Here is a 24,528-nt window from a genome sequence, read left to right on the forward strand (position 1 = left end):
CAGGGCTCGATTAATGGCTATGTCAAACACTTGGAGTGTTACTTGTTTTTAAAGAGACTAGTTTTTTTCCATTTGACCAATAACTACTGTATGATGTATAAGTTTTATTCATTTAGTCAATTAGAAATATGTAAATTTAGACAAGTAATAAAATACTTATTACTGTCTATTACCATTACTTCAGTCTTAGTCTTTGCGTTTTCTTTATAACCGCCATGTCTTTCTACAGTCAGTACCTGACAGCTCAACCAGAGGACTTTCAACTGGAATAGACATCTCATCCACTTCTGGCGCTACTGCCACCCAGTTTCTCAGCTATGGCCATGCATAATCCTTGAGACACAAAGGGAAACACCAGTCTGGGCTGTGCAAGCTCAGCTCTTGCGGAAGAACTTGTAGTAGACCACACCTCCTAGGATGGCTAGTTCCAGGATGATGATGACAGACAGCAGCAACTTGTTAGTCATAACTCTAGAAAAAGAAAAGGGAGTTTAGGATCATGATGGCTAGGGCTCTTGAGAAATATGTAGGACTGTCCTACTACATATGCTCCAGTCTGGTTTAAAAACATTCTTTAAGCAAGCACTCCAGCTTAGATCCTACCAATGAAACTTAAGCAGCCAACAAGCTTTCTTTTGAGATAAACTAACAGCTGACATTTAAGTCTTGTCATTAAACTTAGAGTACTTCTGTTGTGGAGAATTATCCACATAGTTCTCAAAGTAGGAAGAAGGGATTAAGCAGTGCTTCCTCCAACAGTTCTCTAGGACTTCTCTATTTCACTGCTTGCAGTACTGCAGCATTCTCTTCACCCCCTCTCCACCCCAGCTTGTGGATATTTATCTAACTTTTTTTTTATTTCTCACTGTAAGATGAACAGGACTATCCCATGTTCCCATGTTATTTCTTGGGAGTAGAGATCCCCAAGTAGGACTTAATGCCAAAATCACATTATTGTGCATTTATTTGAAACTGCAGAAGCCACTACTACTCAGTGTATTGGCCTCTGAACAGCAACCCATTTTACAAGAGTATCCTCTAATATCTTTAATCAAAGACCATTTTGGCAGTCTTGCATTTAAGTGGATAATATCTATAGATTCCAACAAGGCTAGAGGGGACCATTGCGATAAGCTAGTCTGACTTGTATAACAGAAGGCCATAAAGTTCCCCAACAATTCCTTTTGAACTACAGCATACACTCCCACCTCTACCCATGCTTTCCCCAAAATATTCATTTGTTATTATGGTCACTAAAAAGTTCAGTTTACAGAGATGACTAAAGCAGGTCATCAAGAACTCCCACTGCATCAGAGGGTAGCCACATTGTACCCTTTAGAAGAATTACTAGTGGCAAGCTAATTTGACTCTTTCCCTTTTATGTCCATGAGACAACTTCAGCCCCCCAAAAAACCACCCTCCAGCCTAAAACCAAATCAGTAGGCTGTTTGGATCTCTACAAGCTTTGGTAAAAAAGTTAGTTTAAGAAAACTGGTCAATTTCAACATGGAAGAAAGTTAATGGAGTGTACTGAGGACCCCACTTACCACTGGTGTTCTGCTCTAGAATAGAAGGTGAACAGCACAGACTGGTGATAAGATACATTATTTTTAATAAGCAAGTCACAAGGATTCAAGAAGAGCCAATAAACTTAAGTAGTTAGGCACCATGTAAGTGCAAGGTAACACTATGAATTGATACTCAAGAACTAAGCATCCATTGTTGATAGCTTAAAAAGGCTGCTCACTATGCAGCAGCAGTCAAAAAAGCAAACAATGTGTTAGCAGGGGATAGAACAGGGACTATTCTATAAATGTGTGGTGCACATTGCCCATGAATAGTTGTCAGCTTGTTCCTTTATCTCAAAAGGTGTTGAAAGAAGAGATTAATGGAATAGGGAAGACTATATGGGAAAAGGTTTTAAGACTAAGAAGCCTATTAAATGAACAATAGAGTGCCACTCAGGAACTCAAGTTTAACTATTCTAAAGGAAAAAGAAAAATAGGTAGTGAAAGTAAGGCACCTTAATTTCCACTTTGCATTTAGCTGTGACACAGAGTACCTTTCCCAGACCTGAAGGAGCTCTTTGTAGCTCCAAAGCTTGTCTCTTGCCAACAGAAGTTGGTCTAATGAAAGATTACCTCCCCCACCTTGTCTCTCTAATATTCCTCCATGAGCAGGTATTGAAAGATTCCACAACACTTAGAAAGGAGAGAGAGACTGTAGCTCATTTATTTGGGCAAATTTCAGTTACATTGTTTACCTAAAATTCCCCAGCAGTTCCAGCTGTTATGGTATTTTAAATTTCCTTTGCTGTGTGCTGTAAAATTGCTGCACTGTTCTATCAGAGGTGACTGTATTTGGGTACTGGATGACAATTACTGCACAGTAAGTAGTTTTCTGGTTGTATCCTACTTTGAGATTTAGAAGAAAGGCATAATTGTCTGGGATTGGTTATTATTGGAGGCTAGCATTGCTTTAAAGTTTTAAAAGATGAAGTTACTTTATCACACTACTCACCTTTTCGACATGGAACGCAGGATCTTACGGGTTTTGCTTAGGTTTTCGCTTGTGTTCACTAACTACAAAGAAAAAACATGTTAGTTTCCACTTATTCTGAAGGGAAATATGAGGCACAGAGCCAAACCCTGTACTCTGACCCACAGTCTGCCAGCAGTTGGTTGAGGGTACAGTGAATTAAGCAAACAAAAGATCTGGGTTCAAGAAGGACCTTCCTGTAATCTTAATGCCCAGACACAGCATTATTGCTCTAAGCATCAACTAGAAGATGGGTCTCAGGTGAGGAACAGCTGCATTATACAGGAGGTTGCCTGTCAAGGTTCACTTGTGATTACTCAAGCCAGGGATGTCTCAAGTGTGGTCAATGCCCTCTCCAGGACCAGAGAAAAACAATAGGATTTGTCTAAAATACTGATTTTGGTAAGTTGTCTGATAACATAGTCTGTTCCAATTGGAACATCACCATTGAAAACGGAAGGATTTTTATTTTTTTAAAGGGGGCCATCTAGTGATGAGCAGCAATGTATCATGTTGTCAGATGCTATCCAACAGGGTCATGGGGGGAGCTTACTCCCTCTTCCATATTATTAAAAATAAGCAAAGCATTAGTGAAATATGAGAAGGCTACAATTTTGGGAATGGTAGTGAGGAAACAAATAAAAGGTTAGAGAAAGATTTAATACATGGGCAGAAAAGGAGATTAACTAATCTATTAGTTGAAAGTTAACATCTATTACAGCCTTTACACTATTCAGTCAACAAGCAGTTTCTAAATCACCTAGTAAGAAACAAGCAAAACAAATTAGGGTTAGATTTTAAAAGCTATCACATTATAAACAACTCAGGTGCAAACCTGAGACTCATAACATGTGGTCATTACAGCTTTCAGTATAAAATTTGGTCAGCCCTGTTTCAGAAGTTCAAGGTGTGGGGGTGGGTGGAGATGGGTTGTGAGGGAAATCAGACCAGTTGTCCTTATTGAGTCAAACTAGGGTTTGTCTACACTAGCACTTCTATCAGTCAGGGGTGTGAAAAAAAACCACACCCCTGACTGACGTAAGTTTCACAGACAAAAGTGCCAGTGGCAATAGCACTACGGTGGCAGGAGAGCATCTCCTGCTGCTCATTGGGGGTGGTTTAATTATGCTAGCAGGCAAGCTCTCTCCTGCCAGCATAGAGCAGCTACACAGGAGACCTTACATTGGCGCAGCTGCTATAAGGTCCATAATGTAGACATTGCCTCAGAGCCACTTTAGAAGTGCATGCCACTTGCCCTCCATTTACATTCACAAGCACCCTTGGTAAATGGATCTATTTATGCCCAGGCTTTCAAACCCTACTCCTTGCACCTAGTGCTTTCACAGAAATCAGGGTGTACAGATCATAACGCAAACAAGCTGTGGTTCCAGCTCGTTGATGCCAACACTAGCACCTGTTATTTTTCCATGAGTGGAATTCACTCATTTCACATAAAACAACGATGACTCCTATTAGATCCTATGTAAAAAAGGATTTGTGATGGCAGATCTGTACCATTCTGCCTACCAAGAGTCCCCACTTTGGGCACCTTTTTTATAAATGGTTGCAAATATCCCCTGCTCACAGCTCTGGGAGAGTCCACAAGTCCATTTAAAAACAGTTCTAGACTTCAGCTCTTTGTTAAGGGCACATATGCAAAAAGAAAGTGAGCTTGTATTTATTACTATTTCAGTAGAGGGAACAGCATACAGAAAGCACACTATAAATGCATAACTCCTTGAACAAGTTTAATAGGATGGTATATCCAAAGGACTACATTAACTCTTAGCTTCAGAAGTAAGTAGCTTTGACAGATGCAATGTTTTGGAAACAGAATATTTAGGTTATTGGATCAGCTGTATAAATGTTGTACAGCTTTATAGGCTGGCTATTGATTGTATTCCTGGATGAATGGATGGTTCCTGCAGGAACTACAGTTAGAAGGTAGTGATGACTGTAAATTCCCAATGCTGAAGCAATTCAGGTAACAAGACTTTTGAAGTTTCGCCTCCCAGGAAATAGCCTATGCTGGTTTGACCTGATTCAAGAGGCCCGCTGACAGAACTATACAGGACAGCCCTACTCTGGGAGAGGGAGTCACTCACATTAAATCCAAGCTCTGATATGAAACTGGGACGACGGGTAAATGTACACTTTGAGCTAGAGGTGTGATTCCCAGCTTGAAGACCTTTGATTAAGCTATCATGCTAAAAATAGAAATGTAAGTGCTGCAGTGCTGGATTCTATTCTTTCTTGTGCATCAATATATTGGTTTACCAGGTTTCCATTACTTGTGTGCAAATCTACTGAAGGCAACAGGATTGCAGAAATGCAGCCAAAGATCTAATGAATCTTCATTACTGGTGATACTACTCGGAAATAACCAAAGCTCAACTGTGCACAGGCTTAGTTTGCCGAACTAGAGGTAAGAACACATCTTCGCTTGTTAAGTGAGCAAATTTGATACAGAGATCCTGGACACAATGATTGAATCAGAGTAGAACTGCACTTTGACAATGGTTCGGTCAGGGTTAGGATTAGGCTTCAGTGTTTAAAGTCTAACTTTTAGGTCAAGTTAACACAGTTTAAAACCACTATTAATAGTTTACATTATTAGTTGTTGGGCTAGTTCCTGCCTTAGCCCCAGGGAGCTGGAAGAGACCTATTGGGTAATCTAGCCCATTTCATCCACATATTAAGTCAGGTTGAAAAAACGGATTTAGCCTCTTCCATTTGCATCACACTGTCAGGGTGACAAAATGACTAATGTTTAAACAGGATGCAGTCACTAGCACAGGACTCAAAGCCAAACTGAAATGAACTCAAATTCCACTTCACAGTTTATTCCTCGTAACAAAGCGCTTTTTATGATGGAAATTTATGGGCTGCTAGGCTGAACAAATGGGGGCAATTTTTTGTCACCAGTCTACCGTCCTCCACCCTAATAACTCCTCCTTCTTCCCAGATGTCCATATCGCAGCTTTCATACCCAGGAAGTAAACATCCGATGGAAGCACCCAGATCTCCATAGATGCTACCATTCCCAATAGATTAATGCCAGGCTGTTATGTTACAGTGCCAACAGCTTTTACACTCACTCTGCTTTTGGTGCGTTCCAATTGCTCTCGCTGGTCCCCAAGTTCCTCGATTATCTCTGTACCTATCTGATCCGTCTCTGCAGCGATCCGGTGTGAACGGTCAATGCTCTGAGTGCCTCGGTTCAGGCTCTCTGTCCCCTGGAGAAGCAAGCCCCTCTGCGACTGCAAATGAGTCTAAAAAATAGGTTTTACTGTTTAGCTATTAAACAGGGGAGCAGAAACATACTGGCTTCTGATGGATTCTAGAATTGAGATGCATCACTTTATAGACCATGTGTCTATAACGGTGACAAGGTCCTTTTAGGTAAATAGAAGCAGACAAATCAATGTTTGAAAATATATAGTATGTCAACTCTGTATTACGTAATATTAGCCCTTACTATAGATTAGAGATTTATCTGCAACATTTCTACAGAATAGGGAGGAAGCTAGAGTTAAATATAACAAACTACAGTAAAAGGAGGAGGAAAGAGGACAAACTCACTACAAAGTTATAAGAGCCAAAAAACAGATTTAAAGACAGATTTCCTTTACATCCTTAACAACCACAACCATAAAATGCAAGTAAGTCACTGCTAGAGGCTGAAATATGGAGCAAGAGATGCTGTTCTATATTTAGGTTCATTTGATTTTCCCATCTTAAACTCAGTTGTGCCCCATTCCCTCAAAATCAGTAGACTGGGACTGGAGCAGAGAATTCAGGACTCTTCTTCACTACCATCTGTATCTGTTGTAATATAGGCTTGTTGCATATTACCACAAACTAGAACGTTACAAAGAAATCTATCTCCAGTAAATGCAAAAACTGGGACTAAAGCATTGGTTCCCAAACCGGGGGTGTGTGAAGAAATTCCAAGGGGGGCGCGAGGCTGCCTGGCGCTTGAACTCCCGGCCAGGGAGGCTAGCCCCTGGCCCCTCCCCTCCAGTCCCACCTCCCTTGTAGTTACACCTCCATGCAGGCAGCATGGCTTGCGCCCGCCCACCTCCCAGGCTTTCCAATAAGCCAGTCCTGCTGCTCTTAGCGGCCTGGTAAGGGGGCAGGAAGTGGGGGTTTGATAAGGGGCAGGAGATCCTGGGGGGCAGTCAGGGGACAGGGAGCAGTTGGATGGGGCAGAGGTTCTGGGGGGACGGTCAGGAGACAGGGAGCGGAGGGGGGTTGGATAGGCGTGGGAATCCGGGGGGCCTGTCAGGGTGTGTGGATAGGGGTCGGGGCAGTCAGGAGACAGGGAGCAGGGAGGGGGGGGTCAGGGGACAAGGATCGGGGGGGGGTTGGATGATGGTAAAGGAGAGGTGGGGGGGCTTGAGGGTTTCTCAAAAATTAAAAAGGGGGAGTGATGCTGAAAAGTTTGGGAACCACTAGAGTAAAGGTACTCCAGCAGAGCAACTCAAGGATAGCAAATGTATTCTCTTTAGAAAACCTCTTTTGGAAACAAGAAATAAGATTTCCTGTGCCCTATCACTTGCATGATTTTAGGGACAAATAAATATCTACTCTAGGAAGCCAAGAAGAAACAAGCTGTAGTTAAATAGATAGAGGGTAGTTCACACACAACGAAACTACATTCAAAATAGGGTTAAAAGGATCATCTTAAACCTAGCAAGGACATGAAAAAGGAGTCAACTGAAGGGTTAATCTTAGAGCTACAGATGCTATATGGGAAAGGTTTTAAAACATTCCGGTTAGAAATAAATCTGTCATATTTTCCTTCCTTTAATCTCACTTCCCTCTGCCACTAAGGGATACTTACTTAAAAATAGGATCTTTGTTTTTATCTGCTCCTTTTATCCCTACCTTAAGTCATTCCTTCATCTGCAGCATTCACAATTGGTTGCTGTGGAGATTTTTATGAGGTCACACAATCAGAGGATTACATGGGAACAAGCAGCAGCAGATGGAATGCCTGGGCCACCAAAATCCTCTTTTCATGCAAATAAGTAACCCAAGTCACAGAATGAGAGAGGCTCACTGACCCTGGATCAGAACTGGCCCTCAGAATAGAATATTTTCCTAAACTTTGAAAAAGGCTTTAAATCTACCATCCTGTACTAAGGTATTGTAAGGGAGGCAACAAATGCATCATGCTGCAATATCCAGACAAATCAAGGATAGCACCTCAGTCTTCAAAGTTTCCTGGCTTCTGTAGTTTTAAATCTGGTGAAAGATATCCCGAAGACTAAAGTAATCCAACCACAGGACAGGTGCAGGATGGACAACACCACAAACTTCCCGCACAGATCAATGTGCCTCAGAGCTTTAAGACTGGAGGTGATTTTAGTCTCTATAGTTCAGTCATACTTTGCCTTAACTGTCTACAGTACAAGAAATAAAACTAACAAATCTGGTACTTAAAAGTTTTGAATGGCCTGATCAATTTGCTACTTAAATAGATGGCTTCTTACATGTACCTGGATTATTTAACAGAATTATTTTAAAACTAGCTTTACCATTGATCCTACATGGTGCATTTAAATATATATACTTCACTCACCTTTGACAGTGAAATGAAATTGGTCATTTAATTTTTTTCCTGCACTACTACAGTTGTGTTTTCTGTGCTGTAAGGAATGTTTAAAGAAAGTATTTTAGTATGTTTAATGAAAATCTATTTTTAGGTTTTTAAAAAAATATTGAGCCAAATGCTATTTGAGCATCTCTTAAAAAGCAAGTTTGTTATTTTGAGTTTATTCTTTCATTCTTACCAAGTTGACACATGCTTTTTTTTTTTAAAAAGTTGCAGGTACAATTTTCCTCTCATGCGAAATACTCCCTATTATGCAGAGTAGGTTTACGGCCAGGTTATATGCGCTCAGAAACTAAGGAGGGTAAGGTAGAAACACTAGCTAGCACAGCTAGCTACATCTGAAGTCACTTTGTGTCACAATCGAGAGTTTTAAAATATAGTTAATATCTATTTGACACTCACACTCTGCTCATTTTCCATGGAATAGATTCCGTATTTTGTGTCCCCCCGACTTCCAGGGCCCAACCCCAAATCTGTGCTTTTAATCTCTCTCTGGAACATGGCAAGGTCTCTCTTGTAGGTCCGGATTCTGTTCATCATTTGGTTGCGGAAGGACACTGGGGCATATTTCAGTTCTTCTTCCATCTCCCGCAGCTTTGAAGAGAAAAAGTAGTTATAAAAGTACCACATTCATTCTACTAGTATAGAAGGGTATTCAAACTATGCCCAACCCCAAGCTGTACTTGCAACTTGACAGGAGTCCAAGGGATGAACCTATTTTGTGAGGGAGAACATTGTAGATGCCCTCATCTATTACAGAGGTGTAGCAGCACACCAGTCTACAGGTCCCAGCAGCTGCTTGGCTCAAGATGGATACCAGGCCAGGAGTCTCCACAAGTCACACCTTCACATAAACATATGGGACAACCAGATTACATGATTCCACAGGCCTCATTTTGTCCAACCCACAGCACAGGGTTCATACTGTGTTAAACAGTCTTCCCTCAAAAGAGTCCAAAAGTTAACAAGGTAAGTCCCAAGAGTTTTGTAACAGTATCATAGATATTCTCTGAATTAAGATCTCAAGTTTACGATTTCATTTTTTGAGGTGAAAATATTTTGAAAAAGGTCATACTTGTCAGTATCGTGTCATCAGTACCTTCCATAATTTGATTTGTATTGTTACTCACCATCCCAATAAGAACAAGAGAATACTAAGACACTGGTATACATGTGTACTCTGGTATAAGACATGGATTGGGGAATGATTCAATGAAAGAGACTAAAGCCAAAATTATAAGGTTGATTTTCTATATAACATTTTGATAGTTGTATTCTGTCCTTTTTCACATTATTTAAACAGTTTTAGGTTGGTGTCAGGTTTAGGTTAGGTTTCCAATCACATCTACACAAGTGGATAGGCCGTCAACCAAACTTCCTGATCTGAACTCTGAGGGGTTCAGTAACATCTCTAAATAGGATGTGTGACTAAACCTGGGTGAATAACTGATTTTTCAGTTTGCTGGCAGTTCCGAAAAGTTGTTTGTTTTGTTTTTTTAAAGAGGGGGGAGGCCTCAACCAGAAATTTTCTGGAATGTTGGGCAAATCAAAAAAGTCAACAAAAATTTCATTTCTGGTCAAACAAAATGCTTCATAAAAAAAGTGTCCAGCTCTATTTTGAGCCGAGTGGGAGCATACAGACTTATGGATCTCTACACCAATAATCCTTTGATGGATCAGGAAAGAAAGGCAATTACTAGAGATTCATAGTTTAAGTCCAGAAAGGACCATTAGATCATCTTGTCTGACCTCTTGTATATCACATGCCATTTCATCCTGTTACCCAATATTGAGCCCAATAACTTGTGTCTGGCTAAAGCATATCATCCAGAAAATCCTCCCGTCTTGATGTGAAGATATCAAGAGATGACAAATCCACCACTTCTTCTAGTAGTTTGATTTTCAAATCTACTGTGTCATGTTTCAGAGATTCAAACAAACATGGTTCTTAAAAACTACAAAAACCCAAATGATATATTATCACAAAATATACGGGGTCAAAAAGAAACTTCTGGATTGTCCTGTGATGGACAATGCACATCAAGGCTAATGTGAATGAAATATGCAATCCATATATCTAGTACAGCAAGCTATTTCACCAGTGTAACTGACCACCATGTCTGCAAAGCTATATGCTACTAAGTGGAGTTTAAAACATGTATGTGTTCCCATGGGAAGAACCAGGGAAGAGTACCGGGACATACGTGTATACTCAAAGAAATAAAATTTTAAAAGGTAACCGTTACATAATTATGGAGCAGAAGAAATGTTAAGCCTCTAGTGTTATTTGTTTGGGGGTTTTTTAGGTGTAAAGACATTTTTGCATTGCTTTACCTCTTCTGTTGCCCCAATAATCCTGTATCGCAATGTTCTTCTTTGAATGGCTCTGCATATTCACACTTATGGGTATTGTGCCACCTGGTGCTACCTAATAGTAGAATCTTCTCCAAGCAGTGCCCATTCAGAGTGCACATGCACCCTCTTCTACCCCCTCCTCAGCATTTCCAAACGTTCTCAGGGCGAGGCTATAGAAGGGGCACAGCACCCTCTACCACTTCAGTTCCTTCCAGCTATTGTGCCAGACAGAAGTGAACCACTCCAATCCATCTTGGATCCAAGGTTTTCTCCACTGTAGTGCCAGATAACAACATAAAGAATTAAGTGTAATTTTTAGTATAGTAATAAATTTAGATAGTTTAGTATAGTTGGTGAGATTCAGTTCCCTGTAATAGCTGAACCGAAGAAAAAGAAAAAGCCAAGATTTAAGAGGTGTGCTGGTGCCCAACTATCTTCCTGGAGACAGTGTGATGCACCCTGTAGTACCCAGGCTTGTAAGGCACCTCACCACTACCTCCCCTTAGAGCTGGGGTTTTCACAACAAAAATTTTGGTGGCCTCAGAGTGCGGTCACCAACTGTTGCTTGTGGCCAGTCTGACAAATTTTCCTAAAATACTTAATTAACTTTAGGAAAAACAAATAAATATGCACACACATAAATTACAATGATTTGGAAATGTATTTGTTGTTTTTGGGTTTTTTTTTGCAGACTCAATTAAAAAAATAATGTACAGTTGTATTTTGGTGCGCCTAGCCCCCGTTGCCTCCCCCAGCCCCCACCTACACCCCAGGCTCCCCATCACCCCCTCTGCTCCCCTACATTGCCCGAGCTCCCTTCTGCAGTGTCACACCCCAGGCTCACCCTGCTCCTTGCCTCTTGACCACCATGGTGTCCAGTAAGGCCAGTCCAGCTAAAGCCCAGAGCTGGAGCCCTATGGCTGGGGGGGCTGAAGCCAAGAGCCTGGAGCCCCACAGCTGAAACGGGGGGTAGGGGGCTGAAGCACCAAGCCTGTTGCTAGAGCCCCAAGGCTGAAGGGGAGTTAAGCCCACCCCCTTAGCCCCACTGCTTTGTCCCCTCCCCCATCTCTGCCCAGGAGGCTGTCGTGACTGCAGGAAAAGCCTCTGGGGGCACATGTGACCACATTTGAGAAACGTTTCCTTAGAGCAAAGGAGTCTTGTCTGTGCTTGCTGTGGATCAGCTCCCTGAAATCAATAGCTCTGGCAGCACAAGCACTACCTTCCAGGCCTCCACAGTCTTTGCTCTCTCTGTGTAGGTAGTGATAGGTATATACCAACCCACCCCAACTCCCACGAGTTCTTAGAGCACTCCCTGACCCTTACCCACTGCACACTCAGAGTTACCAGGTTCTGTTACCAAACAGCAGTACACATCAGCTTGTAAGTTTCAACTCAGGACAAGCACCTCGCTTAACATCACAGCACTTAGGTATATTTAAATGAAAACAAGAATAAGTGATAGTAAGAAAGAATATTGGAAACAAATGATTACATACAAAACAAAATCATAACATGCTTTCTAAAGACTAAACTTACCTAACAGGTTAAAGAAGTTTATTTCACCCAAAATCTTCTGCAGTGTTTTCAGCCAAGGCTGGCTGAGACCCCACTTTCATGGACTGCAGACAAGCCATCCATTTACTTATTCCTAAGTGCAGGATACCCGAGTGTTTTCTTTGCCTTCTAGAACTACATCCAAAGTTTGTTATCTTTCCCCACAGACATGATAATTCCCTGTGGCTTGTTTATGTCTGTGTGGTCCTTTCCTGTTTACTTCACATCTCTCTGTTAAGATTTGACTTCAGATGTAAATGGGCATTCATTGTGTTAGCTCACAATGTTTAATTTACATCCTGAAAGAAATGCATGTATCTTGCCTCCTGTCTGGAGAAACCAGTCTAAGGCATGTCACCTTTTGGTGACCTGCTTTTACTTTAAATGCTTAAGAACATCGTTTTCTGGAACAGATGCATAACTCCTTGCACAGTACATGCACATACATTTCACAGTGATATTGATGACCAGTGACACTGGCTTTCATTTGAGACCTCACACAAGATTCTTTGGTGAACTAGAATCTACATACCAGAATTCAGAGACTCCTGTAACCCCTCTGTATCCCTCTTTTAACTGACACTAAGATGTTCTTGGGTCACAGGTGGACGACCATGTTAGGTATCTGAAGGGTCTGGGGGAAGGCTGCTCTCCTTCCGGATATTCTGTTTGCCAGGCTTTCATGCCCAGAGTGCATAAAGTGAGGCAGAATAGACTACAGCTGCTACTGCTTAAAGAAGCTCTTGCTGGTAAACCTTCTGGTTCCAGATGGTTGTCAGATCAGAAATCTAAAACCGGTTCAGCTCCTCCAGCAACCCGAAACTGTGTACAGGTTCCAGGATTTTGGGATCAGCTCCGGATTTATCTGTTAAAGCCATCAAGACTTTGAAGGCACTCTTGGTGGGAAAAGGTCAGCTGCCTTTCAAGGAACCTAGAGCCACCGTAGTGGCTATATTAGTTCCAAAAATGAAGGCAAGGGAGAAGACAGCCATTCTTAGCGGTGCCAGATCCCATGCATCACACCTATTGGAGCAGTCCAAGTCTGACATTGGCTTCTGTGGTTCCGACCCTTAAACCTAAGTCAGCTCTAGTTCTGACTGAGCATCAGAGGCATGGATCTGAGAATTTCTCTGGATCAGGTACTCTCCACGTTGGCGGGACTGGCTCCTTCCTCTGCTCCTGTTCCGGGACTGCTCTTGGATCCAAAGACTATTTTTTCTGTGGTGGCTGATGTGCACCTTCCCCATTCTGAGCATTCCACGAATCCGAGTTATGGATAACTGGCAAATAGGCTTTACTAGTTCTGCAGTTGGATTCCTCTTCTCAGTTAAAGAAAAGAGCACAGATGATTAGTGTCTCTCCAAACCAATCCATACCTCCTCCTAAGACTTCTACAAGGTCGCCACACAGATTTTTCTCATCTTTTATTTCTCACCATCCTCTAGGTCCATTGTTGTCTCCTATAAGGTCCATAGCGGATCCGAGGTCTGATCCTCATTAGAGAGAGAAGAATTAAGAGACTTGATTTGCTCATGCCTTCTCAGCCTGGGTTCCCGCACTCATTTGCTTCTCTTATGGGTATGTTTCCAGATCCCAGCTACAGGAGGGACTGGCAGTCCTGGATTCTATGGCCTTATTGGGCTCCACCACAGGAATACTTCAATCATCCTTCTTATGAATGGAAAAGCAATGTCCCGTCTGAGAAAGATTTGATATCTGGACAATCCTTGGATCTGATTCCACCACATCCGCCTGCAAATCAGGCCGTTGTGCCTGACACTTTCTGATTTCAGCCACTCCTCAGGGTCCTCTGTCTCTTCAGGCAGTAGGGCGCTGGTCTGCTCAGCTGCTGATCCACAGTCCTGCAGAAGGCTCTTCTCCCTAGGAGAGATGTATACCTCCTTCCCTGGTGCAGCCCAAACTGAGCAGGGCCCTCCCTTTATACTTCCTGCCCTGTTCCGTTACTTCCGGTGAAGTGGGTGGGGCGGGTTTGACTCCACCCACCAGGGGGAGGATAGTGGTCACTCACTCAAGTCGGAGGTAGACTACTCCACCTCACCGCACTCTGAGGCCACCAAAAAATAAATCAGTGTGAGAATCCCTGGCCTAGCCTTCAGAAACGCTCAGGGCAGGCGTAGAAAGGGGTACACACACATTTTAACAAGCACTACTTGGAGAGGGTTCTACCGTTGGGTGCCATAAGCCAGCAAAAAACCCATAAGTGTGAATATACAGAGTCATCTTGATTTTTAATGCTCTGCCCATTATAGGTTTCTGGCAGAACAGGATTAGAATGCTCAGGATCCATAACATGTTGACAATCGCACAAACCCAGGAAGAAGAGGGGATTAGACTGCCATGTTCAAATGATTCTAGGATGCAGAACTGCAACAGAAGAGAACGTAAAGCAGGAAATCACTACTTATCTCTTGGGAGTCCCCCTGCAAGACCAAGAATCCTAAGGATTCTGATTGCACCTCCAGCATTCTGTTTTGCTTGGTAATAGTTGTGATGTTGTGCAGTCTATATGGTTTTATAAAAACATGATAATAAGTGAATATAACGTAACTGGGATATGCTTCATGCAAAAGGTCTCTTGTAAGGTATCATTACAAAGCTTATAATCTACTGAGTATGATCATCCGATTTGTATAAATGTACCACTCTTGTATCTAAAACTAGAAATATAAAATGTAACTCTGAGGGCCTATTGTAATTATGTAAAGTGTGGGCCATTAATGATGGTTTGGAATCTTGATGACTCCCACTGTCTGCAGATGGCTGTGTTTACCTGTGAGTCTTCCTGTATGTGTGTGTGCTGGCAAGTGGGCAATGAAGTCTTGCAGTGACATGTGATCATGTCACCTGAACTGGAATCCATCTTTAACCTGGTGCTTTTCCAGTGAGGGGGGGTGGAAACCCAGAGGGACAAAGGGTTCCCGCCTTATGCAAAAGATATATAAAGGGGTGGAACAGAACAAAGGAGAGAGAGGAGCCATCATGAAGAATCCCCTAGCTATCACCTGAGCTGGAACAAGAGCTGTACCAGGGGAAAGAATTGTGCCCAGGCCTGGAAGGTGTCCAGTCTGAGAAAAACTTACTGAAGCATCTCTGAGGGTGAGATTATCTGTATTTAGCTTGATTAGACATAGATTTGCACATTTTATTTTATTTTGCTTGGTGACTTACTTTGTTCTGTCTGTTACTACTTGGAACCACTTAAATCCTACTGTCTGTATTTAATAAAATCACTTTTTATTTAGTAATTAACTCAGAGTATGTATTAATACCTGGGGGAGCAAACAACTGTGCATATCTCTCTATCAGTGTTATAGAGGGCGAACAATTTATGAGTTTGCCCTGCATAAACTTTATGCAGGGCAAACTCAATTTATTTGGGTTTAGACCCCATTGGGAGTTGGGCATCTGAGTGCTAAAGACAAGCACACCTCTGTGAGCTGTTTTCAGGTAAACTTGCAGCTTTGGGACAAGTGATTCAGACCCTGGGTCTGTGTTGGAGCCAGACGGGAGTGTCTGGCTCAGCAAGACAGGGTGCTGGAGTCCTGAGCTGACAGGGAAAACAGGAGCAGGGGTAGTCTTTGCACATCGGGTGGCAGCTCCCAAGGGGGTTTCTGTGATCCAACCTGTCACAATAGTGAGGTGGCATTTTAGTTTAATGCTAGTGAAAACTGCAGGCTTGACAGTCTTGGAGAATGGAACCATATTTATCTAAACAGTTAGAGGATGTGCCCTCCGCACTAACCCCATCACGACTGAAGCACAAGGACCTGAATAAACCATTTCTAAGGAGAAAGGGAAATAAAAGTGTATGGCTGACATCGCATTTAGGCTTCTCCCCAATGTCACAATTTCAGCCACATTCTTACCGTTTCATTTGCCTCCCATTGTTTCTCATCAAATTCTCGTATTAGTTTCTTCTTCTCTTCTGGAAAAGAAATGGAACCACATCAAATATGCTACAAGGAAATTAAAACAGATCTCAAGCCAGCATAGCATGGGAACATCATACAGAAGACGGAGTTAACAGGAAGAGGCTGACTAACAGTACAGCAGGCCAAAGTTCAGCCTAAAATGGGGACCACCAGAAAATTCTTAAAGGGCCAGAGAACTTAAAACCCACCACATTGTGATCAAGAAGTGAACACACAAAGCAACACTGGCCGCTAGTTTTGGAAGACCAAAATATTGCCAATTTCTGAGACGCCACAAAACTCCATTCCCAGGACTATGCTGAAAAAGGTGCTTAACTCAGGAAGGTGATAAAGACCTATGTTGGTATGTCTCTCATAAACAGTTGCTTATCTTGGTATTTAAAGTTCTGTAAGTTGAGTAGATGTTAACCCCAATGTCCTGGCCAAATTCTACTCCTGGGGGAATTCTGCACCACTACACATGCGCAGAATTCAAGTCCCCAGCAGATTTCTTTGCTTCCCCACAGAAAAATGACTTTGACAGGGAAGCTGCAAGAGCAGACACGCACCACTCCCTAGCAGCCTAGGTACAATGTTTCAGGCACCCAGAGCAGCTGGTGGACAGGTAAATCACTGCGGGGCGGAGGACAGTACAGCCAGTAGCTCCTACCCTGAGCCAGGATCAGCTGCTAGTCCCAGCTGGGCTGGAGGCAGGAGAGGATGGGACTTCCTCTTCCCCTGCAAGGAGGGGTTGGGGTTGTGTCAGGCCCAGACCCAGAAATCTCCCCCAGCTGCAGGAAACTCAGCATCCTCCCCTGCTTCCTGCCCCCATCACTCCTCAGCTGTGGGGGGAGGGGTCACTGTACAGGGAGCTGCTCTCCCATCCACCCAACCCCTGTGCATCCAGACTTCCCATACCTAGCAAGCCTCACCCGGTACATCCAGTACCCCCCTAGTCTTCCATACCTGAACCCCACTGCACTGAACCTCAACCCCTGCATCTGGAGCCCCCCCCCACACACCCAGACCCCTACTTCCAAACCCCCACCCTCTGCACCACCCTGAGCCCCCACATCCAGACTACCATGCCACTGAATGCCAACTAGCTGCACCCAGACCCCCACCCCACCAAACCCCACCAACCTTTACCTGGAAGCCCCTGCAGAGTCCCATTCCCCCTACACCTGGAACCCCGCCCCCATGAGCCTCTGTGCATCTAGATTCCCCCCCCACACCTAGACCCCCCACCGAGCTGCCTGCACCCAGATTGTCCTACACAGAATCCCCTCACCCCACACCTGGATCCTGCCTTGTTGAGCCTACCTGCCCCACACCTGGTGCACCTGGCGCAGAGGGGCATGGCCCCAGTGTGTTTTTGGGGCAGGCCCAGACCTTATGCTGTATCAGGGTCAGGTGCAGCCTCACCGCTGATTCCATGTCCTGGGGGCGGGAGAGATGCAGGGTGATCTTCCTCCTTCATGCAGCCAGTGGCCCGTGCTCCCCCACTGCCATGTTGAAGCCTCTGCATTTATTTATTGACAAATAAAACATGCAGAAAACTTGCAGAATTTTAAAGTATTGTGTGCAGAATTTAATGTTTTGGTGCAGAATGCCCTCAGGAGTAAAATTCCATTTATGTAATTTCATTCTACCTTCCTAAGTTTTCCCTGCAATCTCTACTGGATACAGCATCCTTCTCTTCTCTTACTTTGTTGGACAGCTACTGACTTTAGCAGTAGGTGAAGAAATTCATGTGTCTATAGGTGATCTAGAATCCTTCCAGTAAGAGGTGCTGTCAAGAACTCAGACAAGAATACTGAAATAATGCCTGAATGCACATCTCCCTTAGCTAAGCTGATAATCCATGTCACCCCGATGAGCTATGCATGTTTCAGTTTTAATGTGGATTGCCCACTTGCTACTGAGTCCCTGTAATGAGTGTCTGGGCTTTTGAAGACAATGTGTTGTGTTTTGTTTTTAAACGAGCCTGAACAGATACACGTAGCATTTGCTAGATGCTTTTACCTGCAGAGCCCATCGCACCCTCACACTGCAAAGATCATTGGGAATGGTATTGTGTAAGCATAATCCCTTGATGCTACAAGAAAGTAATAGTGTATGTTTTTTATAAGCTTGCAGAAAGAGCTTGAGAAGGCCACAGAACTGGTTTAGAGCACGGTAAAGGGAAAGGGCAGTCATGTTTGCAAGAATTCTGATAAAAACTATTGTTCATCTCTCCTAGAAGCCAGTGCAAGTTTGTCCTGACTTCAAACAAAATCAACCTAAGATAGGGGAAAAAACCACAGGTTAATATTGACATAACTCATCTACTTCAACTGCAGTATTATGAAGAGACTACAGTCTCTCCATAGTTCCAATAGCAACAAGAGCTCTATTACAAGGTCAATTTTCTGTTATGAAGTCCCGCAACTCTGGTTCCCTAAAGAACTTTCAGTAGGTAGAAGTTTGAGAAAATATCAAAGTCTTTAAAATAGCTCCTTTTATTTTCGTTACTTGTCTGACTTCTGTTTCCCTTTCAGCCCAAAGGGAATTACCATAATATTTTAATTGTAAGTAGCTTTTGACACTGGCTCAAGTTGTCAGCTAACAAGGAAAAATTATGTTCTCAAATGATACAAAAAGGCAGTTACTCTAACAGTATGGGCCATGACACTAGCTGTCAGTGCTAACATAATGGTCCTTACCTTGTGGTGCTATAATAGACTCCTCACTGCAGTAATAAGGGAATAAGAAGTTGGATACAAATATATATTTTCTATTCATGAGGGAATGCTGCACCAAAAATTAAAAATTCCACATCAAAAGACTAAAAAAAAATTTTTTTGTGCAAAATTCTGAATATTTTGTCAAAAACACCACAATATAATCACACCAGTTTCAATTATTTTGGTAATTTATTTCACAATTCCTCTCAGCAAGTATATCTAACAATACAGACAACAAAAATTCAGGAAATGTTAACAGATTCCTTACTAGGCAAATTAATACAGAACTCTCAGTAATAATTCATTTAAACTACAATACAGAAACGTATTGTCCACACCCCTCAGAAGCAGTGAAAAGGCTTGGGGGAGTCAGGGGTAATGGAGGAGCTGAAGGAGAGGGAAGTAATTGCTGGGAAGAAGCCTGGGAGTGAATGTGGAGGATTGTTGGGTGAAAGTAAGTAGTATGGAACGGGGATTTGGGTTTTTTGGGGGGGGGGAGGGGATTGTTAGGGAGCCTCCCCCATGCAGACTCTTGCTGACCTTAGCCTCTGTCATTCAGGCACATCTGCCCTTGTCCCCATGTGTTCCTGCACCACCATCTCTGCCATCCCATGTGGCTCTGCAGCCCTACTCGGCCACCCCCTTCCTCGTCCCCTTGTGGTCCTGAACCCTCACTCAGCCACCAGAGTATTTCTGGAACAGCACAGCTCAGAAAAACATAACTACGGAATTTTCCATGGCACTGCTGTTCCTCCAAAGTACTTGAGAAAATTCCCACCCACTTAAATAACCAGATTTCCACTTTTTGGCTGATGCATTTTATCAGGGCTTGAATATTAATATACCTCATTATACCCATTCCAAAACCCTTTTCAAAGCTTTGAGAATCACTGCGCGCACACACAACGAAATGCAGTCATGTCACGAATGGAAGATGGTCAGTTTAACACTCCAAAGTAATACCACAGAACAGCATAAGACAAGATGCAGAGAACAGTTTAGCAAATTGAAAGTGCAGAGTTAATAGCCAATTTGAATACAGACAGGACTTTGGGGGTTAAAATTTCTATTCTTGAAAGAAGTGTCGTTACATTGTTAATGACCATGAGTAGTCAGGACCTGGGTTTCATAATCCTCATAAAAAGGTATCTTTAGCATCACTGTGCTTCCTGGTATCACACTAGGGCATTACTTTAATGCCAACAAAAAGAAAAGCATCACTTAAGTCACCAGTACAATTTACCAAGCACCAGGGCTTATATCCAAGAGACTAACTCTGACAAGATCCCAAACCTGCCAAGATCTCACACTGTGGTGTTTTTGCTGTGTGAAAATTAGAACCTCTCTCTTCATACAAGTAGAAGTTACTCTTGTACACAACTACTCACTATTTCCAAATATAGCTACAGCTTTGTAGTTAACATTTTATTACTCTCTGCCATCTCCAACAGGCTTCTGGCTCTGCAGAATTTGATTACACCTCTACCACGATATAACGCTGTCCTCGGGAGCCAAAAAATCTTACCGCGTTATAGGTGAAACCACGTTATATCGAACTTGCTTCGATCCGCAGGAGTGCACAGCGCCCCCCCCGGAGCACTGCATTACCACGTTATATCCGAATTCGTGTTATATCGGGTCATGTTATATCGGGGTAGAGGTGTAGTAATTTGTGTCCAAACCATTAACCCCTAAATCAACCTAAGGCTGATGCTGATATTCATAATGCTGCATTTTGCCTATTTTCATGCCTCCAAGTAGAGTAATAATGTACTGCAGCTTAAGTAAGCAGCCAAACAATTGCAAGTGACTATATCACTACTACTGTAGTTTGATAAAGAAAAGTTGTCTAAATGGTGAAAAGGGTAGGAGGTGTTAGTAAAAAAAATATTACAATGGTTCTAACCTTACGGAAAAGTCAGAATAGATCTGACAGTCTCATTCAGAACACTCAGGATTAAACTGCTACTAGAATGTATCAAGCCAAGTACTAATACAATAGAAGGAACAAAGCTTTGGAAGAGCCTATGATGTTATCCATATGATCATAACAGGGCTAAAAAAAGTGATTCAATTCCTCTTAAGAAGAAAAAGGAAATTAGTAAAATCATTTTACTTTTTAGTAAAGGGTAACTGATCAATATAGTTTAGAAATCCCACACTGCCCTAGTATTTTACATAGATCTAGAACAGAAAATTTTGCATCTTGGTCAAGGAATTTATCTTGTTTATATAAAGAGAAACAGCTCTCTAGATTTGCATCCCTCTACAAGAGCCCAAAAATTTAAGATTCTTATCCCCCAAAGAGTTTCAGAGGCAGCCAAATTCCCTTTAAAGTAACATGTTTTATATTATCCAATTCTGAGGAAGGCTTTGGGGGACTTTTCAGAAGACAAAGATGCACCTGCCCCTAACTAACTAGAAGCAGAAGAATCATCTAGTAAAGCAATACACTTACACCAGATGGGGAAATTCCTGAATTCCCCCAAAACCTCTTGCGAATTCTTTCTAAAAGCATTCTTGGGGATTTTCCTGGTTTAAGCAATGATTTTTAGCATTTACAAAGGTCTCTTTGTAACAGAAAGTTATCCTTAAACATATAAGCAGCAACTCATTTCTCAAGACCCTCAGTTCTCCATCAAACTTTAATGATCTATTTTACTGAAAAACTTTCACCACCACTGTTCATAAAATGACCATTTAAAAATAATAATCGAGCTATACAATTAAGTCAGCTTCCTGCTTGTTGTTCTGTTCCGCTTTTGAATGTGGGATAATGTTCTAGTTGGGTTCTTTCTTTGCTCCCCTCACTGTGAATCAGAGTGCCTCCCAAAATTATAAAGTGAAGAGTAATTTCTCACTCTTCCATACAGCGAACCAGCAAAGGATGGATTATAGGGTTCGTGGGAGGGGAGGCTTGGTGGAGTTATGGTGGGAAGGCTGCTTTGAAAAAGTAGGTAATTTATTTTGCTCTCAAGGAACTGAGTTTTTAAGTCAGTTTCAATATCAAGCAAGATCCAGATTTGCGGTCCATTCACCAAAAAAGATCATTCTTCTGCACACACATATTTCATTCTTGATGTTGATAATACGCTGGTTCCAGCAGAATATAGCCATTTTGGAAGGTCATCATCATCCCAGATGAGGTAATTCTTAGGACAATTTTAAGGAGAGTTTTGAAGAGGAGAAGACAGACTTTGAATTCAACTCAGTCTTCAATGGGGAGCCATTTGACAGTGGACCACTGGAGTGTTGTGCTCTCATCAGCCTGAGAGACTGAGCATATAGGCTACTGTATTATAAACAACCTGTAGCTTTTTATAAGGTTGGTGGTTACATATTACGTACAGAGAATTACACTAATTAATCCCAATGGTCACATGACTAACAAATGCCATAAAACAAGGACTATTTGCCCTATTCACTCTTCTGGCAGAGAAAAGAAGTCAGCTGAGTAGACTTGAGGTAATTGTGTGTCAGGCTTCTCCAAAGTAAGGGAGCTTCCTGATTGTGAAGAGATTCACTCATATTGCTAACATTCCCCTTGTCAGGCCACTTCCCTTTTTCAAATATAACCAGAATTCACCAGATGAATTAAAGGACCACCATCAACTTTTAGAGAGATACTTCCATTCCAAAATGTTTTATCTACTTATCAGTATTTGCTACATTGAACATGATTAAAACTGAAGAATTTGAGGAAAAGCTATTTTCCAGTATTACTTTCTGCCTTTGACAACATTACACATAGTATTTCACTTTAGAAATCTTCTCTAGATTATGTGGGTCTCACACAGCAACAGAGAAGAGAAAATCATTTAAAAATAGGAAAACATAGCAGTAAAACTACAAAAATTGACGGGAAGACTCAGCCAGCTGTACTACTGGAAACTGCTTTATTATTAATTCATTTGACTAGATTTCCACCTAACAATCCTTAAGCAAGATTCCAACAACATTTCAGAAGGGAAATGCAATTCACCCAGTAGACCTAGAGCAGGGGTGGGCAAACTTTTTGGCCCGAGGGTCACATCTGGGTGGGGAAATTGCATGCAGGGCCATGAATGTAGGGCTGGGGCAGGGGGTTGGAGTGCGGGAGGGAGTGCAGGGTGTGGGAGGGGGTGCAGGGTGCAGGAAGGGGCTCAGGGCAAGGGGTTGGGGCGGACGAGGGGTGCGGGGTATACAAGGGGGCTCACAGCAGGGGGTTGGAGTGCAGGAGGGGGCTCATGGCAGGGGTGCAAGGAGGGGTGCAGAGTGCAGGAGGGGGCTTAGGGCAGGGTGTTGGGGTGCAGTGGGGGCTCAGGGCAGGAGATTGGGGCTGAGGGCAGGAGGGGTGCAGCAGGGGGCTCAGGGCAGGGGGTTGAGGTGCAGAAGGGGCTCAGGGTGCAGGCTCCAGCTCGGCGCCACTTATCTGGAGCGGCTTTGGGTGGCAGCAGTGCACAGCCGGGCTCAGGTAGGCTGACTGCCTACCCTGCCCCCGTGCCGCCATGGGGGTGGCAATCCTGCGGGCCATAGTTTGCCCACCCCTTACCTAGAACAACATTAAATGAATACCAGGAAAACTTTCTCCACACAAGAATGCAGCTCCGCAGCCCCATAGAGCAACACTGCCTCTCCTGTTTGTGCTGAGATCGAAGCCAAATGCCCAAAGCATACAAATACTTACACAAATTTCAGTAATTCCAGTGATGTCAGTGGGACTGCCCAACGGCAAAAATCATGCATAAGTGCTTACAGGGTTGGGACCTTAGTTAACCCAACAGTAGGCATGCTCAAGCGTGAAGCTACCAAAACTGGCAATAACTAACCAGTAACACATAGCAAAGCCAGAACTACTGAAAACCTACACCTCAGAGTGTGCCCTCCAAGACAGGAAAGCCACCAGCAGCTGCAGAGAAGAAGAGAACAGGAGAATTAGCTCAAAGGCAGCAAGCGGTATATCAGACCTCTCTACATAGCTTTTTTTTAAAATCGTGTGAATTTAGTGCTAGTGACTGGTTCTGGCCTGACAATTTCAGAGACTGAAGATCTTTATTTATCCATAGAATATGTATTACAGGGACAGTCCAAACTTCCCTTCACTGCCCCATCAGGGCCTCATGCATTTAGCCGAGACCATCTTAAGGGTCAGACTTCTATTTACATGTCCCATTCAGTTCTTGGCCTCTTCCAAGGATGCCAATAAGAGGGCCAATTAGCTCTGGCTAGTTGGAAAGCTCTGTATTCCATTATCAATCCCCTGAGCTAAGCAGCCCACAACATTATCCCACCTGCTTCACAAAGTGAGAGGATTTCTGTTCTGGAAGTTGAACAGCTCTGTCCCTGGAACCTACAGGATTTTCGAGCTGATTTGACACTTGTTACTTGCATCAACCAGAAATACAAGTTCTCAAAAACATCTCTACTCCTCTGCAAGCTACAAACTGACAAGTACAAGTGTCGTGACTCTGTAAGGCTACATTGCTTGCTACAGAAGGCCAGCACGAGGATTAGGAGGGACCGAACACGGACAGGAAGGGGCTCGGGGAGAGGGGATTTTGATGCGGCTCTAGCCAAGGGACATGCTTTCACACACACTTCAAGCTTTGGGCACTGCAGGATGCCAGCCTGTCCTGGCTCGGCGGAAGGGAGGGGGTGTCAGGCACAATCCAAGCGCAGCTGCCTGCCGTGTGCTTCTGAATGTTTCCGGCTCCCCGAGAGCCCTCCCTGCCATTGCAGGGACACTCAATAGCGGCATTAGGGGTTTGGAAATCGCTCCCCCGACTGCCCCAAGCAGCGGGGCGCGGGGGCGAGCCGAGTCCCG

The 24,528-nt window shown here is 43.1% G+C and overlaps 1 protein-coding gene across 1 annotated transcript in view; it reads right to left on the minus strand.

Annotated features, from left to right (window-relative positions):
* The window catches only part of VTI1B (vesicle transport through interaction with t-SNAREs 1B), a 25,316-nt gene continuing 788 nt past the window's right edge, over window positions 1–24,528 (minus strand). Inside the window, exons 2-6 of the mRNA XM_065402359.1 lie at window positions 15,955–16,013; window positions 8,561–8,752; window positions 5,637–5,810; window positions 2,521–2,582; window positions 1–471 (exon numbers count right to left, since the gene is read on the minus strand). Coding sequence (XP_065258431.1) covers window positions 375–471; window positions 2,521–2,582; window positions 5,637–5,810; window positions 8,561–8,752; window positions 15,955–16,013 — 584 coding nt within the window. The 3' untranslated portion in view covers window positions 1–374. The remainder of the gene's footprint in view (window positions 472–2,520; window positions 2,583–5,636; window positions 5,811–8,560; window positions 8,753–15,954; window positions 16,014–24,528) is intronic.

Source organism: Emys orbicularis, chromosome 4 (genome assembly GCF_028017835.1).
Source record: "Emys orbicularis isolate rEmyOrb1 chromosome 4, rEmyOrb1.hap1, whole genome shotgun sequence".
NCBI lineage: Eukaryota > Metazoa > Chordata > Testudines > Emydidae > Emys > Emys orbicularis.